Source organism: Artibeus jamaicensis, unplaced genomic scaffold (genome assembly GCF_021234435.1).
Source record: "Artibeus jamaicensis isolate MK-2021 breed Jamaican fruit bat unplaced genomic scaffold, CSHL_Jam_final contig_419, whole genome shotgun sequence".
Classification (NCBI taxonomy): Eukaryota; Metazoa; Chordata; class Mammalia; order Chiroptera; family Phyllostomidae; genus Artibeus; species Artibeus jamaicensis.
The window spans coordinates 630,937-649,888 of NW_026521824.1; the positions used below are offsets into that span (position 1 = coordinate 630,937).

The 18,952-nt window shown below is 43.5% G+C and overlaps 1 protein-coding gene across 2 annotated transcripts in view; it reads left to right on the forward strand.

The window, feature by feature from the left end:
- The window catches only part of USP22 (ubiquitin specific peptidase 22), a 48,680-nt gene that overhangs the window by 20,304 nt on the left and 9,424 nt on the right, over positions 1-18,952 (forward strand). For both annotated transcript variants that reach the window (XM_053665674.1, XM_037163155.2), the window contains exons 4-9: positions 2,025-2,126; positions 2,858-3,027; positions 4,276-4,423; positions 5,032-5,137; positions 6,644-6,802; positions 17,719-17,845. In XM_053665674.1, coding sequence (XP_053521649.1) covers positions 2,025-2,126; positions 2,858-3,027; positions 4,276-4,423; positions 5,032-5,137; positions 6,644-6,802; positions 17,719-17,845 — 812 coding nt within the window. The remainder of the gene's footprint in view (positions 1-2,024; positions 2,127-2,857; positions 3,028-4,275; positions 4,424-5,031; positions 5,138-6,643; positions 6,803-17,718; positions 17,846-18,952) is intronic.

The window sequence follows — 18,952 nt, forward strand, 5'->3', positions numbered from 1 at the left end:
ATTCACTCGCCTCATTTATTTCTTAGTCCCGATTCCCTTATGTCTGTTGAGGGCAGACTCACTGAAAGAAGGATCAATATCTAGGGAGACAATCAGTGTAGGGAGACAGTTCGTGTAGGGGGATGGTAGGAGAGAGCTGGATGTTTGCTATTCAGTGGAAAGATACCCCCACCCCCGTGCACGAGTGTGCATGCGTGCACACGCACGCACACACGCACCTACCTGTGTGCTTCCTCCTGTGGAGCCAGCCTAGGACCCAGGACAGGCAGGTGGGAGGACTGGCCCTGTAGGTGCAAATGACCATCACTTCCTGCAGTTTCCCAGAGCTGACCTTTGCCCCAGGTCTTGCAAGGGCCTGTGGCTGCTGTGAGGGTCTCCACTAGAGTGGAGAAAAACATGCACCAACATTGATGTTCTCCCATTTAAGGGTCTGTTCATAGGTATCACACTAGGAAGGCCATGTCCCCAGGTGGCCCCTGGTGAGTAGTTTGCTGTTAGTTCTTCAGTGTTTCAGAAAGCAGCATTTCCTCAGCAATATTAACATATATACATTAATATTAATGTATTAATGTCCTTGGTTCCTTCCAGGAGGGCAGGCTGTTTTCTGATGACATTATTATAGAATCTCTTTTCAAATTCTTAACCGTTTGGGTCATGTTTGATCTGTGTTAACAGAGACTTAAAATTGCCAGATGGAGAGTGTAATGACCTGCGTAAACAGCCCCCTCCTGCGGGACTCGGCTCTCCTGTGCAGTGCCTTGTGGCCCTGCTGCCGCAGGCTCCTCTTTCATCCTCTCTCCTACCTTTCATCCACATGCACGCTGTCTTCATTGGGCCACACACACATATTGCATCCATTCTCTTCATTGTTCATTCATTTCTTTTCGGCTACCCTGATGTGCCCCCTTTTTAGTTTTCATCTCCTACATGTGCCTGTGCTGTTAGGACAGTGGTTGGTGCAGCCCCCCTACTTGACTGGGGGCATCTCTCAACCAGCAGAGCTGTCAGTGTTTACAAAGAGACTTACAAGCCAGCCTCTGCTTCTGCTTTAGAAACTGCCACCCGTTTTTTTGAGAGAGAGAAGGAATTGAAATAGTTGTGATCAGAATTACAGCTGTTTAACAGATCTTTTCTGGAGAACGGTGAGTTTAACTTCCTAATCTTTCCCACTTGAAAATTTAGTGACATTGCCCTGGCTGAGTAGCCCAGTTAGTTACTTGTAGGGTTGTCCCATAAACTGAAACATCATGGGTTTGATCCCTAGGTGGGGGTGCATACTGGAGGAAACCAGTCAATGTTTCTCTGCCCCCTTCCCCTCAATAAGCATGTCCTCCAGTAAGGATTTGTATTAAATTTAGTAACATTGCCACTGAGTCTGAGTGTCCTATTTCTTCGGGCAGAACACTTAAAGCACAGGGCTAAGAGATGCAGGTTCTGAAGTAAAGCAGAATTCTTCAAAAGTCTTTCTGCAGTTCCATCTGTGAGCAGATGCTACTCTTATAAAGCTTATTGAATTATACAGACATTTTCAGTAGCATGGGACAGGTGTCTCAGTGTGAATTGGGGGTTTAGTAGGCTGAAATGTGGTACTTACTAGCATTTATAGCATTATTTTGTTTCATTTCCATTCAACAAGATGTATTTTTCAAAATATATTAAAAAAATATATTTTATGTCTGTCAGTGTTGCTTATTCACCAGAGATTCTTTTCAAGGGTGCCAAGGCTGCAGTCTCTCTGTCTTCAAGATTGAGGCTTTGGGAAGCAGCCACCGCAGCGTCAGGGTCAGGGCAGCATTAATTACAGGTGTTGCCTTGCTTCTTGCAGTGAACATTGTGGCTATAACACAGTCTCTACTCAGCCTGCTTCAGCATAATTGGGTTTTAGAAGCACTTTATGCTATGGGTGCGCCTTCTGAAAGATGGCCCGCTGAGTAGTAGTGCATTGCCACCATCATGTGTGCTCACAGACAACACAGGATACAAATGTAGCTAACAACACCTGGACCTGGTTTTCATCTGTGTAGGTGTTGGAGAGAAGTTTTCAACGTGGGAACCAAGCAAACGGGAGCTTGAACTGCTAAAGCATAACCCGAAAAGGCGAAAGATCACTTCCAACTGCACCATAGGTAGGTGGGTGATGGTTCTTGGCGTGGGGGCCTGTTTTCTCTCCATGTCAGGCTTGCTTCTTAGGGTTTCAAGTTTGTAGATGTAAAAATGTGGGTTTTGTAACATGGCACTTTAAGCCCCAGAGTAACTCTGCTTCATCCTTGTACTCACTGGCTACTTCTTGAGCACCTGCACTCTGTGGGGACCTTTGTTGGGCTTGGGGAGTGGTGCCCGGTGGAAAGGGAGGGTCCTTGCCCTGCAGAGCCCATCTGTGTACAAGGCTCAGAGCCTCTCACCAGGTGGAGCTATGTGCATTTGTCTCCAGGGGGTGGAATGTGTGTGTGAGTGTATCCTCTGGGTTTCCTGAGACTTGAAGGAATACATTTTAGAAACATTTTTAAAAGCTAGTTTTGTTGTTAGAGGACCTCCATTCTGACCTGTCCTGTTGCCTGCAGTTAAAGAATTTATTTGGGTAATTTAATCAGAACATTACATATAGTAGCTGAACAGCAGGGGGAGGGTGGGGCACGAGGCCAGGGGGGTGATGGTGATGTACGAGGAATTCAGTCTGGTTCATTTAAAAGTGGCATAAAACTGTCAAAAACATTGACATTTCTTTCTGTTCTTTTCCTCTTGAATGAGTAAGTGAATGCACACAGACATATCACTGTGGCACTGCTGCGATCCCGTTGGGGTCCAGCTGTGCCTGTGGGTTGGGCCCCAGTCACCCCTCTGCTGTCCACCCTCCCAGGTCTGCGAGGGCTCATCAACCTGGGGAACACATGCTTCATGAACTGTATAGTCCAGGCCCTCACACACACCCCGCTGTTGCGAGACTTCTTCCTCTCTGACCGGCACCGCTGTGAGATGCAGAGCCCCAGCTCCTGCCTGGTCTGTGAGATGTCATCCCTTTTCCAAGAGGTGAGCACCACTGACTTGGGCAGTGTCATGTTTCTGTCACTACATTTTTTCTTCCCCTTTTTAAAAAAATAAAATAAGGTTGACTGCAACATAATAAAGGAAGGCAAATTTCTAAAACCTGACATAATGAGTAAGTTTTTACTGTATGCTTTTATTATAGAAGGGTCAAATTTTTCCAAAAAGGCAACATGAAGTAGGAGACTCTTGACATTTTTTGAGGCATGGAGCTGACTGAGAGGAGGAGGAGGAAGAGCCTCAGAGTGGCACAGCCAGTGGCTGGTGTCGGGCTGTGATGCTGTGGGAGACCCCTCCCCTGCAGTCTGCCGTTGGACTCCCGGGAGGCGTGGGGCCATGCATGCGCTGCTCCCCCACTCTGTTCCTGGGAACCGTAGGTCTCTTCTAGCACTACACCTTGTGGGTGTGCTTCCCCAGACCTGTCTGTGTGACCCTGTGTCCCAAGCATCAGGTTCTGCTTCCCTTGTTGGATTGTAGGCCACACTCACGTCTGTCTTCTCCATGTCTGTCCCTGAGCGTGATGGTTCAGGCACCCTCCGGTTGGGCCCTCTGCACTCCGCTCGGTGGCCGCAGAAAGCCTCTCAGAACTGAGGCAGCCCAGCTACCCCACCCACAAAGTGGGGCAGTTACCTGTTGCATAGGCTGCTGGGACATCCCAGATGTCCTTCAGGTGTCAGGCACAGGAACTGCAGGCGCATCTCGTCTGTGTCAGTGACCCTTGAGAGCTGCAGGCCAGAGTCATTTGCTGTCTGTCCCATTTCAGAAAAAGTTTGCCCACCTCTGGTCTAGCCTGACTCAGTTTCTTCATGTTCACAGCATGCCTGTAGCTATTGGGGTCACAGCAGTGAGCAAACTGAATGAAATCATTGGGCCCAAATGGGAGAGAGGCAGGTGCAGTTACGTGTCACTTCCTGTCATGGATTTCAGCCATTTCTCTTAGGTACTGTTGGGTGACAAATAGGCTCGAGTCTATTGAGGTATATTTTAAAACAGCAGAATTCACCCTTTAGTGTATCATCTGTTTCTCTTGACAAACACATTGTAATTCATCATCTAGGCTTATCATAGAAAACTAGATGGTAGGAAGGAAGAAAACGGGTATGCAGACTCAGAAAGTCTTATTAAGTCCAAATTTAGGCAGCTGTTAAGTATTTTTGTGCATGTGTGCTTTGTGTTCAGTGTGTGGCATTTGTGCCTGACAAGGGATTTTGTTTCCCTTCTCTCTCTGAGCAGTTTTACTCTGGGCACCGGTCACCCCACATCCCATACAAGTTGCTGCACCTGGTGTGGACTCACGCCCGGCACCTGGCAGGGTATGAGCAGCAGGATGCCCATGAGTTCCTCATCGCAGCTCTGGACGTCCTGCATCGGCACTGCAAAGGTGTGGGCTTGTACCTCATGCCATTGCAGGGGGTGAGCATGTGGGCGCACTCCTGCAAACCAGGACAAGCTCGCCTGGGACCGCTTGATTTGTGTTCTCACGGTATTTTTTCCCCAATAAGAAAAACTGGAATTATCCTCAATAGGTTCTTTATAGCTTGTTTTTACAACAGGAGAAAATAGGTTTTAGTTTGTCTTCCAGCCTTCCTGGGAGTAGAAAAGCATAGCCATCTGCCCTCACAGCCTGTAAAGCAGGCTTTAAGCTCTGCACCCTGATGTGCCAGGGCCCCAGTCCTCTGGGCATCGGGTGCATTTTGGTGCTAAGAAAGAAGCTAAGGATATTTTCTTAGGGCGTGGGAAAGACGAAATTGAAAATAAAACAGACTGGCTTGGTCATCCCCCTTTTCTGCACCAGGGCTGTCTTTTGAATATGAAGTATCTTCAAGGGCCCTTTGGCCCTTGAAGTGTTGGCGCCTCTGACTTCATGGTGCTTCTGTGCTTGAATGGCCTGGTCTCCTGGGTCTGTGGCTCTTGGAAACTTGATGACTTTGGGTGGGAGGGCAGGAGGGGGCTGTAGATGTGAATCACAGAGGTCTGGTTTTTCCCCAGGTGATGATAATGGGAAGAAGGCGAACAACCCCAACCACTGCAACTGCATCATAGACCAGATCTTCACAGGGGGACTGCAGTCGGACGTCACCTGCCAAGTCTGCCAGTAAGTGGAGGCTTTCCACTGGACATGGAGTATTCTGGAAGGCCAGGGGCCTTCCAGGCCCTGCTGACCAGATCATAATGGGGGAGCCCAGGTGCTTTCAGGGAAACCGAGTTCACTGACACTGCTTATCAACATCATGGTACCCTTTTAGTCTGTAGACTGTTGTATTCTGAGAAGTTTTTAAAACTTTTAAATTCCTGGACTATAATACATAGTCAGTGCCACCCCAGTAATGCTTTCTTGGTGACATGGGGCTGATGGTGGAGCAGCTGCTGCACAGCCAGGTAAAAAGCAGGAAGTTTTATTTAGACAGACATTGACATGTGTTGGGATGAAATAACCCCAACAGAAAAGGCATGAGAAATGAGCAAATTGCCTTGAGTGTGAAGGACATCAGGGCAGTGTCCCCCCGGGGCTGCAAGGCTTCAGGTGTGGCCACCTATTGCTGTCATCTCTGCTTTCCTTCAGGTCCCCGAAACTAGGAGTCAAAAAAGAGCACCCTTCAAAGACTGGGCCACATAGGGTAGATGCTTGACCAAGGCTCCCAAGTGTGTTTGAAATATTTCACACTCTCCTTTTCCACTTTCTCTCAAGTAGTGTCCCTAATTTCTCTACAGGTTTCAGTTCCATGGTTAAAACTGAAAGCCTTCATTTCCCAGAGGCAAGTGCATTGGTGGGGAGGTTAGAACCCTTTCATTCACCCAGTGCATTTCCACATTTTTTATTTCCCTTCAGCTTCTTTAAAAACCCTGGTCATGATCCATTAAAATTTTAAAACATAATGAATTACCACTTGCAGTTTGTATAGGACAGACCAGATAGTGGGAAGAGTCGGCTTTGCCTGCAAGTGTCACAAGTGCAATTTTCTGTTAAGTAGCGTCTGTTCTCATGGGCCACTACACTAAGCACTCGACACTTACGGGTTTAAGTAGCTGCCTCCTTGGCCCCATACCATTGAAGTCCACTAGCAAGAGATTGTGTCGCATTTATATACTGTTTAATTTCCCTAGTAAATTTTCCAGCCTGTGAGTTTCCTGTTGGTATATTTTAAAATAAATCTCCAGAAGCGAATTGACTTTGGTAGGTAAGATTTTAAATGCTGCTGTTCAGCTTGGGGTGCTGAGTGGTTGGTGCCTGCTCTCTGTGGGACATGTGCTTGGGGGTCCGAGTGCTGGCCAGGACTTTGCAGTTCTCAGGTCTCTGATATTGCTGACATGGAGCCATTCATTCAGAGCCACCAGACGTGGGGTCCAGAAAAAGTCCTGAAACGATTGTGCTAGTCTTCTGGGTGTAGAGACCACTGCCTCAGAAGCAGCCTTGGCCTGCGTGGTTTGCACGGTGCCGCTCCCTGGGGCCCCAAGGTGCACTGGGTGTGAGCACATCTTTTTTTGGCCTGAGATGCCATTTGGAAAAGGCAAAGCTGTGACCCGAGCGCTGAGATATACCTCGTGAGGTTGTGGTTGGGTATCAGTTCTCATGTGTGTCTCTGTCTCCTTTTGCTTTTAGTGGGGTCTCTACCACAATAGACCCCTTCTGGGACATCAGTTTAGATCTGCCCGGCTCTTCCACTCCATTCTGGCCCCTGAGCCCAGGGAGTGAGGGCAGTGTGGTGAACGGAGACAACCATGTGTCAGGGACCACGACGCTGACAGACTGCTTGAGAAGGTAAGAAATCTGCCAGCACTTTTGCAGAAAAATAAAGTGCTTTCCTGGCAGGTAGTTGTCTCCTGGCCTTGAGACTGCTCAGTAGTGGTTGGTCAGAGTAAGCCCTAAAAACATAGGGCCACCCAGGGTCCCAGCACTGTTTTCTTTTACACATTCAGTACGGAACATGAGAAAAGATAGGCCAACCTGCAAATAGCTTCTGTTGGTACCCAATGACTCCTACTACTTAGTCACATTTTTCACAAGGTGACTGGATCTTCTGTCCACCTAGCTTTGCATTGTGGGATGTTGCACCAGAGGTACATTCCATCCCACCCCCAGCGTAAGTTAACAGAGAGCAAAAGGTAGAGCTCTTGGACCTTTTGTGGCAAATGACCTGTATCAGAGTCCATCAGTCCCTCTTGCTGAGGCTTGTGGTTTTCTCTTCAGGTGATGAAAACATATCTGTGACATTCTGTTTGCATTTACACCCATTTACTGCATCATTGATTTAGATAAGCCATGAGATTGAGGGCACAGTTGCTATAAAACGTATTTCAGTAGCTATTACATACAAATATGGCAAGGCCCAAAACCCTTCCTAAATTATATTTAGTGTTTTACAACCTTTATTTTCTTTTACTCACATTGACCAAGGTCACTGCAGACATGTCCTTGTTGGATGCAAATATTTCTTATGAAGAGGGACAAGCTTCTTGGTTTTTACTTTGCTGCCCAGTCAGCAAACCCAAAAGTTCATGCTTAGAATTTTAAAATTAACTTTGTTTCACTGACAGATCCAGATACATTGGGTTGTCCAAAAAGTCCAAAAGTTGGGTTGTTTTTTTTTCTGTAAAATACACATTTTTTTCATTCTCACCAGTAACTTCATTGATTTGGGTATTTTGAGTATGTTAGCTGTCTTCCACATGGTATAACATTCACTGTTCTCAGTTAATGTCTCATTTTTAAAAATATATACTTTATTGATTATGCCATTACAGTTACCCCATTTCCCCCCTTCACTCCCCTCCACCTTGCATACCCCTCCCCCACCATTCCCCCCCTTTAGTTCATGAACATGTGTTGCAAGTTCTTTAGATTCTGTATTTCTCACACTACTCTTGCCCTCCCCCCTACCTATTTTCTACCTACCATCTATGCTACTTATTTTCTGTACCTTCTCCCCCCTTCTCCTCCTCCTACTCCCCTGTTGCTAACCCTCCATGTGATCTCCATTTCTGTGGTTCTGTTCCTGTTCTACTTGTTTGCTTAGTTTGTTTTTGTTTTAGGTGTGGTTGTTAATAATGAGTTTGCTGTCATTCTACTGTACATGTTTTTTGTCTTTTCTTAGATAAGTCCCTTAACATTTCATATAATAAGGGCTTGGTGATGATGAACTCCTTCAACTTCACATTATCTGAGAAGCACTTTATCTGCCTTTCCATTCTAAATGAAAGCTTTGCTAGATAGAGCAATCTTGGATGTAGGTCTTTGGATTTCATGACTTGGAATACTTCTTTCCAGCCCTTTCTTGCCTGTAAGGTCTCTTTTGAGAGATCAGCTGACAGTCTGATGGGAACTCCATTGTAGGTGACTGTCCCCGTATCTCTTCTAGAATTATTTTCTTCATTTTAATCTTAGCTAATGTAATGATGATGTGCCTTTGTGTGTTCCTTCTTGGGTCCAACTTCTTTGGGAAGCTCTCTGAGCTTCCTGGATTTTTTGGAAGTCTATTTCCTTTGCCAGATTGGGGAAATTCTTCTTTATTATTTGTTCAAATAAGTTTTCCACTTGTTGCTCTTCCTCTTCCCCTTTTGGTACCTCTATAATTCGGATGTCGGAGCATTTAAAGATGTCCTGGAGGTTCCTAAGCCTCTCCTCATTTTTTTGAATTCTTGTTTCTTCATTCTTTTCTGTTTGGTCATTTTTTTCTTCCTTCTGGTCCACTCCCTTGATTTGAGTACCAGTTTCCTTTCCATCACTATTGGTTTCCTGTGCATTTCCCTTCATTTCAATTAGTTTAGCCTTCATTTGTTCCTCTAATTTGTGACTAAAATCAACCAGTTCTGTGAGCATCCTGATGACCAGTGTTTTGAACTGTGCATCTGATAGGTTGGCTATCTCTTGGTCGCTTAGAAGTATTGGCTCTGGGGCTTTGAGCTGTTCTTTCTGAGCCATAATGTTTTGGTCAGGTCATGCCCCTTACGTATGAGGGGCGGAGCCTTAGGTGTTCACCAGGGTGGGATGACCTAGTCACTGGGTTGTAATGCTGTATGTGGGGTTGGGGTCAGAGAGGGGCAGTGGTGTTTGTTCTGCTCTCTTGGATTTCGGTCCCCTCTGCCAATTCACGCAAGCAAATTGGGCCCTTCTGCTGCTAGTTCCCAGATTTGTGGCCTTGTGTACCCTCCAGGACCCTGTGGGTCTCTCCAACAAAGTTTCTGTGAGCCTGGGAGCTTCTCCCAGCACCTCGACCCTGAAAGTTTTTCCAATTGGTGCTTTTAGGCTTTAATTCCTGTCGCTGGGGCCCTAGCCTGCACAGTCTGTCTCACTGCTCTCTCCTTTTCCTAGTTTATCTGTGCATGTATGTGTGACTGTGATTAGCCAGCCACCTCGGGTCCCCACTGGGTCTTCCCATTGCCACCCCATACCTGGGATCTGCCAACCACCGCCTGTGCACCGGGGTCGGTCTGGCCACCTTTTCCTGTGTGACCCCTCTCCACCAGCCTGACTCTGCCCCTCTTACCAGTCTGGCTGAATGGTTCGTTGTTGTTGGACTTCCGCACAGTTCAATTTTCTGTGTTTTGGTTGCTTTTTTTTTTTGCTAAAACTTTGTTGTCTTTAAACTTGGTTGTGCGAGGAGGCACAGTGTTTCCACCTTCACCTCCATCTTGGCCGTAAGTCCTAATGTCTCGATTTGATCGTTGTCAACTTCAACTGGTTGACTGGACTGTGGAACATCGTCCAATGAGAAATCTCCAGCATGAAACTTCACAAACCACTTTTGACATGTTTGATCGGTCATAGCACCTTCTGCCCATACTGCAAAAAATCTTTGTGTTTCAGTTGCATTTTCTTGAAATAATAAAGCATAATATGCTGAAAATGTTGCATATTTTCTTTCATCTTCAGTACTAAAATTGGTTACACCAAAAATTCACCATTCTTGATAAGTTCTTTTTTAAATGCATGCTGATACAACAGCTGTCAGAATAACAGTCTAACAAAATTGTTTTAAATGAAGTTGAAGACAGCTAAGCGCTACAAGAGCCATCTTATGGGTGGAAAAAAACAAATGAATTTTTTGGCCAACCCAGTATATGAGGTATCAGATTTTTAGCTTGGAAAACATATAAATAATCTGTTGATTTTTCATGGTAGTATTTACAACAAAATTAAATGTAATGGGTAAGTTTCAATAAAATTGAAACTTTGCTCACAGAGCAGACAACAAGAGAGAAAACACTTTATCAAACTAACGTCCATGGGAAGCTGTCGGTGTCAGGGCCCAAGTGTCTGAGAAAAGAATTTTGTCTGAGAAAAGAATGTCTGACTCTCATTTCCCTTTTCAAGTTATATTGCCAGTAGGTCACAAAGTTGGTGGAAGTGCATGTGATTTTGCCCTGGGCTCCATCGGTTGGAGTAGCATCTCGTACACCGAAAAGTTGCGGATGTGATGCCTGGTCAGGGCACATAGCTAGGTTGTGGATTAGACCCCCAGTCAGAGTGTACGGGAGGCAGCCGATCACTGTTTCTCACATTGATGTCTCTCCTTCTCTGTGTCTCTCTCTCTGTCTCTCAAAATCACTGAACATATCCTCTGGTGAGGATTTAAAAATAAATAAAGAACATGGGATTTTTTAGCTCTAGACCATTCAGGTTTTCAAGTGTTTCATAAGAACTGCAGGTAGCCAAGTGGCTATCACGCCAGCAGCACCATGTGGGACAGGCAAGTTGTGAGCCTTGAGTCCTTTGTTGAGGAGTGACCTCAGCTGGATGTGCTTGCCTTCCTAGGAACAGGGCAGCACCCATCAGAGCGTCTTGCTTTTCTGGGGCTTCTACGGACCTCATGCTGCACCCTTGGCTCTCTATTGTCTTACTACTATTTCAACTCCTGTACATTGGTATGTTGTATTTTCTCCATTCAGACTGAAATGCAGCCCCTTCAGGGGAGGGGACTGCTTCCCTCTGTCTCTGTGTCTCCATAGCACTAGGGTGCTGCTGGGCATCTGGTATATGTGGTAAGTGAGTAAGTGTCACCTGCCTTTGCCCTGTAATAGTTCTGCAAGGTTGCAAATGGCAGGTGTGGATTCTGATGAACTGAAGCAGGTAAAGACATGGGGTAGTTTGTAGAATCCATGGGAAGGCTGAGAACATGATTCAGCAAACAGGTCATAACCATGTGAGGGGTGGGACCACCATCCAGAAATGTGCAGCCCACCACTGCCTGCCCCCCATCCCCAGGTGCACTGAGAGTGCTGCTCCCCTGAAGACAAGTCTTCCCACATCTGCTTCTCTAGAATAATTGTTCCAGGTACAAAATACCCATAAGGAGCATGCACCTGGCAGAGCCAAGTTTGGTGCCCACATTGCTGGGGGTGGGTAGGGGGTGGGTAGAGCATATATTGGCTGGTGTGATCCACTTTGGTGGCTCCCAGCTAGGGTGGAAGATTCCCCAAATGGGGAAGGTGAGGCACGGGTACATACTTGAGAAGGTATGTAAATTGGGCTCTGTTTGTCTTACATAATTTCTTAATTTCTAACTGGGAATTAGAAGTGAAATTCCCTTCATTCTGACACTGTGGGACTTGTTTAGAACTTTTTTTTTTTTTTTGGTACTGAAGCAGGTTTGGTGGTTTGAGGTTAACATAGTTTGGCTGAGATGGCAAGAATTTGGGGTCAGGTGTACTTGTGGGCACTGCATGTGGAAAGAAAAATGACGAATTATGAGAAATTTCTAGATGAATAAAAAGAAAACTTCAGAAGATGAATTTTAGCTGCTGAGCATTTTGCACTGGCTTGGTGTAAATTTTTTTAAATGTATAGTTACAAGGAAGAGTGTGCTTATTGATTGGTTTCTTAATTGATAATAACAGTTAGCAAATATAATTGGCAGGAAGTATGTGAATCAAAATTCAAGGGTAGTTAGGATATTTACACCCCCCAGTCTGACTTTGAAAGCTTGAACCTATTCTAAAAGGAGTTCTGAAGCAGTTCTCTGGGCTGTTTAACCTGTTCTCTGGGGAGGAACGCACTTGGGGCTCCTTGATGGAGCTGTTCCTGGCAGCCACATGGCTTGGGAACAAGCTTGGGAAGTGTGTTGCCTCAGATGCTTGCTTCCTATCTTCTCTCCTCTGCTTAGGGCTGCTCGAGGGGCAGTAGAATCCTTTGCCTAATTCTAGCCAGAGGTTAGCATTGGACTTCAGCTTCTAAAATTGTTTTTTCCTCTGTACACAGTCCTCTCGCCGGATAATGACCCTTGCCTAGGATTTGTGCCAACTGAGGCAGGCCCTGGGAGCTTGCTGAGGTGGGGGAGGGGCAGCTGTAACCTAGGTGTTTTCTGGCTGTGATTAGGATGGCGCGGCACTAGCACTGTGTTTCTGGCTGGCAAATCGGAGGGGGGGATCATGTTGTGGCCTCTCTGTTGTATACCCAAAGTCTTCACTGCTAATGGCACATTCTACTCTCCTGCCACCTGCTATGCAGCCAGTGTTTCAATTCACTGATGGCTTTTTTTTAAATGATGTTTTAAAATTTGTTCAAATCAGGATTCAGAGGAAGTCCACACTTTATATTTGGTTCATTGTTCTCTCGTAGTCACTTTCAAATCCAGACTTCAGCTACCGTTTCTTTCCTTGGCTTTTCTTCATTGAAAAGAAAAGGTCGTGTATCCTAAGACCTTGCCACACTCTGGACCTTGCTGATAGGGGCTGGGTGTGTGGGCTAGTTCCTGCTGTGTGCAGTGAACATGGCTGGAGGCTGTGCTCCATGCTCCCTCACCACAAGATGTGACTGTTCTCATACTTCCTCTTCTGGGTACTTTGCAGCAGCTTGCTCTGGGCACTTGCTCAGGGGCACTGTCCTACCCAGGCTGAGATGGCAGAAAGGTTAAACAAGCAGACCCAGCTGCCAAAAGATCAACTTTTTTGTTTGTTTTTTAGCTTTAAACTTTGAAAACTTGTTATAAACTATACCAAAGCATCTGTTCATGGTTTCTCATCTTCAGTAGCTACTGCATCACTTGTGCCACAGGTGTTGGCTGGTATATCACTGTAACCTTTCCGTCTCATCATCGATCTCCATCACAAGAAAAGCAAAAAATATTTCACATTTCCCCACATCTCACTTTTTCAAATTAAGCTTTTTATTTTGAGATAATTGTAGCTTCCTTCTGCAGTTGTAAGAGATGCTACGTTGAGATCCCCTGTGTCCTTCTCCCAGGACCCTCCCAGCCACACCACCTGCCTCCCACCACTGCTGCCTCCTCAGGCCCTGGCAGCCTTGCATCTGTGCGCCCTGTGAAGTCCACGTTTCAGGAATGTTGTGTTAATGGTACAACATGAAATCTTTGGGGATTCACTTGTTCGCTCATCATGGTTTGCTGGTGATTCATTCAGGTCGTGTGTATCAACAGTTTGTTCTTTTTATTGCTGACTAGTATTCCAGGGTGCCATGTACCACAGTTTGTTTAACTGTTTAATGTTCACCCGTTGAAAGACATCTGCCTTGCTTCCAGTTGTTTTCTGTGTTTTTGTTCTTTTTTGTTTTTCTTTTTTTGGATAATTTCTGTACAGTTTGTATGGGAACACAAGTATCCATTTTGGGGGGACAGATTTAATAGGCTGAGTCTTATGATAATAATAAAATTATTTTCACCAAACTTTTTGTTTTAAAAAACTCAAAAGTATTTTTTACTTTTCATTTTATTTTTCATTGAAATTTTTTTGGCCACATTGGTTAATAAACTTGTATAGCTTTCAGTCATGCAATTCTATATTACATTGTCTGTATATTGTATTTTGTGTTCACCAACCCTAGTCAAGTCTCCCTCCATCACCCTTTATCCTCACTTTAGCCTTTTTACCTAGCCTCACCCCCTTCCCTCTGGTCATCACCATACTGTTGTTTGCGTCTGTGAATTTTTTTCCCTTTGCTTAATCCCTTCACCTTTTTCATGCAGCTCGCCAATTCCTCTCCCCGCTGGTAACCGCCAGTCTGTTCTGTGTATCTATGCTTCTGTTTCTGTTTTGTGTTTCAGTTTGTTTTGTGCATTAGATTCCACATGAGTGAGATCATAATGTACTCGTCCTTCTCTGACCAGCTTATTTCATTCAGCACAATGCCCTCTAGGTCCATCCATGCTTTCACAAATAGTAAGAGTTCCTTCTTTGTTGCGCCCAAATAGCATTCCCCTGGGTAAGTGTACCACAGCTTTAGTCTCCACTCATCCACTGATGGGCAGGCACTTGGGCTTCTTCCAAATCTTGGCTATTGTAAATGATGCTGCAGTGAAGATAGAGGTGCATATATTCTTTCAAGTTAGGTTTTGGGTTTCTTTGTATATATCCCCAGAAGTGGAATCGCTGGGTCATAATATAGTTCCATCTTCAGTTTTTTGAAGAAATTCCATACTGTTTTCCACAGTGGCTGCACCAGTCTGCATTCCCAACAGCCCAAAAGGGTTCCCCTTTCTCCACATCCTTACTAATACTTGTTGTTTATTGATCTATTAATGATGGCTATCTGACAGTGAGGGGTGATTATCTCATTGTGGTTTTAATTGTGTTTCTTAGATGATTAGTGACGCTGAGCATTTTTTCATGTCTATGTGCCATAAGTATATCTTTGGAGAAGTGTCTGTTCAGGTCCTCTGTCTATTGTTTAATTAATTAGACTGTTTTTGTTTTGTTTTATTTTGCTTTTGGTGTTGAGTTGTGTAAGTTCTATGTAAGTTTTGGGTATTAACCCCTTACAAGAAGTATCAATGGTGAACATGTTCTCCCATTCAGTGGGTTGTCTTTTCATTTTGTTGATGATTTTCTTTGTTGTGAAAAAAATTTTTAGTTTGATAGAATCCCATTTGTTTATTTTTTTTCTTTTGTTTGCCTTGCCTGAAGAAGTATATTAGAAAAATACTGCTGAGAAATGTCTGAGATTTTACTTTCTGTGTTTTCTTCTAGGATTTTAGTGGTTTTTAGTCTTAACAGTGGATTGAGTTTAATTCATTTTGAGTTTATTTTTGTGTATGGTGTAAGAAGGTGATCTAGTTTCTTTTTTTTTTTTTTGCATATATCTGTTCAATTTTTCTACACCATTTATTGAAGAGACTCTCTCTACTCCATTGTATGCTCTTGCCTCCTTTGTCAAATATTAATTGACTTAAAGGTGTGGGTTTATCTCTGAGCTCTCTATTCTGTTCCATTGATCTAGGCTATGCTGTTTTATTTACTGTGGCCTTATAGTGTGGTATCAGGTATTGTGATCCCTCCAACTTTGTTCTTCTTTCTCAAAATTGCTGAGGCTTTTCAGGGTCTTTAGTGGTTCCAGATAAATTTTTGGAATTATTCTAGATCTGTGGAATATGCCATTGGTATCTTAATAGGAATTGCATTGAATCTATAGAGTGCTTTGGGTACTATAGACATTTCAGTGATGTTAATTCTTATTCATGAACACAGTATATGCTTCAACTTATTTGTATCTTCTTCAGTTTCTTTCTTCACTGCCTTATAATTTTCTGAGTTTAGATCTTTCACATCCTTGGTTAAATTTATTTCTCAAGGTTTTTTTGTTTTTATCATTTCTAGTAGCTTTTTGGTGGAATCTTATTTAATTTTTTCCTTGCTTGACTGCTGTGGCTAGGACTTCCAGTGCTTTACTGAATAGGAGTGGTGAAAGCAGACATCCTTGTCTTGTTCCTGATCTTAAGGGACACACTTTTAGTTTTTGCCTGTTAAGTATGATGTTGGCTATAGGTTTGTCATATATGGCCTTTATTATGTTGAGGTATGTTTCCTCTGTTTTCACTTTGCTGAGAATTTTTATCATAAATGTGTGCTGAATTTGATCACATGCTTTTTCTGCATCTATTGATGCATTCATGTGATTTTTATCCTTCATTTTGTTTATGTGGTATATATCATGTTTATTGATTTGTGGATATTGTAACGACCTTGCATTCCTGGAGTAAATCCCACTTGATCGTGATCGTGGTGTATGACTTTTTTAATGTATTGCAGGATCTGGTTTGCTATATTTTGTGGAAGATTTTAGCATATCAGGGATATTGGCCTTATAATTTTCTTTCTTTGCAGTTATCTTTATCTAGTTTTGGAATTAGGATAATGCTGGTCTTGTAAAATAAGCTTGGAAGTCTTTCCTCTTGGTATTTTTGGAATAGTTTGAGAAGGAGAGGTGTTCTTCTGTGAAATTTTGTTAAATTCACCTGTGAAGGTACTGGTCCAGGACTTAGGTTTGTTGGGAGTTTTTTAATTACTGCTTCAATTTCATTAGTTGTAATCAGTCTAGTCAGATTTTCTGATTCTTCCTGATTCAGTATGGGAAAATAGTACGTTTTTAGGAATTTATCTATTACGTCTAGATTGTCTAACTTGTTGGCATATAGTTGTTCATAATACTGTCTTATAATTCTTTGTATTTCTTTGCTGTCAGTTATTACTTCTCTTTCATTTCTGATTTTATTATTGATTTAAGTCCTCTCTTTTTCTTGAAGAGACTGGTTAAAGGTGTGTCAATCTTGGCTATCTTTTCAAATGAAACAGCTCTTGGTTTCTTGATGTTTTGGGGTTTTTTTTTTAGACTTTTTTTTTGCTCTAATCTTTATTATTTCCTTTCTTATGCTCACTGTGGGCTTTTCCCCCCCTAGTACCTTTAATTGTAGGGTTGGGTTATTTATTTGAGCTTTTTTGTGTTTCATGAGGTAGGCCTGTAATGCTATGAATTTCCCTCTTAGGACTGCTTTCACTGTGTCCCATAGATTTGGGGTGGTTATGTTCTCATTTTCATTTGTTTCGAGGTATCTTTGATTTCTTCCTTGACCTCACTGTTAACCCAGTTATTATTTAGTAACATGTTATTTAACCTCTATATTTTTGTGGGTTTTTTTCTTGTGATTGATTTCTAGTTACATACCATTTTAGTCAGAGAAGATGCTTCATGTGATATCAGTCATTTTAAATTCATTGAGACTTGTTTTGTGTCCTAACATGTGGTCTCTCCTAGAAAATACTCCATTTGCACTTGAAAAAATGTGTATTCTGCTGTGTTGGGGTGATATGCTCTGAAAATGTTAATTAAATCCATCTGGTCTGGTTTGTCATTAAGGCCACTGTTTCCATGTTGATTTTTGTTTGAAAGATCTATCCAGTGATGTCAGTACAGTGTTAAAGTCCCCTGCTGTGACTGTGTTACTGTCCGTCTCTCTTTATTTTTTTTTAAATCTTCTAAGATTTGCTTTATATATGTAGGTATTCTTGTGTTGGGTGCATAAATGTTTACTAGGGTTACATCCTCTTGTTGGATTGCTCCCTGTATCATTATGTAGTGTCCTTCTTTGACTCTTGTTACCTGCCTTTGTTTTAAAATCTATTTTGTCAGATATAAGTACTGCTACCCCAGTTATTTTTTTTATTTCTATTTGCATGAAATACATTTTCCATTCCTATATTTTTAATCAATATGTTTCTTGTTCTGAGGTGGGTCTCTTATAGATAGCATGTATGTTGGACTTCTCTTTTTTTTTTATCCATTCAGCTGTTAGGTAAGTATTTTTTAAAGTGGTAAGGGAGGAAGGTGACAGACATACAATATATATGTTTTTAGTAGGGAAATTAATCCATTGAAAGTGATAATGTAGCTGTTTTCCCTCTTGCCTCTTCATATTTTTTCTTAAAAATACATTCTTAAATGCCTTGCAGATTCACTAGACCAGAGCACTTGGGAAGCAGTGCCAAGATCAAATGCAGTGGCTGTCACAGCTACCAGGAGTCCACCAAGCAGCTCACCATGAAGAAACTGCCCATTGTCGCCTGCTTCCATCTCAAAGTAAGTTTTCCAGGAAAGTTCCAGCAGCCAACTCAATTTTCAGTTCATGGTACAGCTAAGAGTCAGTCAGTGTGGTGTGCAGAGCTCATTTCATAATTACAGCGACTCCCTACATGTGCTAAAGAACTGGGATAGTTACATTGTACCTTCCCCTGTCTCCCCTTGCCATCAGAAGTCCTCCGTGATGGAGGACTTCCGCCAAGATGGAGGCATAGATGGAAGCACCGCGCCTTCTCGCACAACCAAGTTTAAAAACAACAAAGTTTTAGCATCAAAAACGCAGCCAAATCAAAGAAAATTTAACTACACGGAAGTCTGATAACAATGAACCCTTCAGCCAAACTGGTAAGAGGGGCAGAGCCAGAAGCAGAGCTGGGTCAGGCAGGAAAGATCCACCGAACCGACCTGGGCGTGCGACCCAGGTGCACCGGCAGCTGTGGGTGGATCCCAAGTGTGGAGAAGCAGGCGGACCCACTGAGGGCTGATCGCAGTCACGTATTCGCTCACAGATAAACCAGTGAAGCAGCTAGCAGTGAGACAGACCGCGCAGGTCCCAGTGGCAGGAAGCAGCACGTGGAACTGCCATTGTCCCTCTCTGACCCCGCCCACACATACAGGGTCACAAACCAGTGACCTGGGTGGCCCTGCCCTGGTGAACAACTAAGGTTCCACCCCTCATACATAACAGGCATGAACAGGTCAAAACATGACTCAAGAACAACTCATATTCCCAGAGCCAATAAATCTAAGCCACCAAGAGATAGCCAACCTTTCAGATGCACAGTTCAAAACACTGGTGATCGGGATGTTCACAGAACTGGTTGATTTTAGTCACAAATTAGAGGAACAAATGACGGCTCAACTAATTGAAATGAAGGGAAATACACAGGAAGCCAATAGTAATGGAAAGGAAACTGGGACTCAAATCAAAGGAGTGGACCAGAAGGAGGGAAAAAATGACCAAACAGAAAAGGATGAAGAAACAAGAATTCAAAAAAATCAGGAGAGGCTTAGGAACCTTCAGTACATTTTTAAACATTCTAACATCCGAATTATAGGGTACAAGAAGGGGAAGAGGAACAGCCACGAGTGCAAAACTTATTTGAA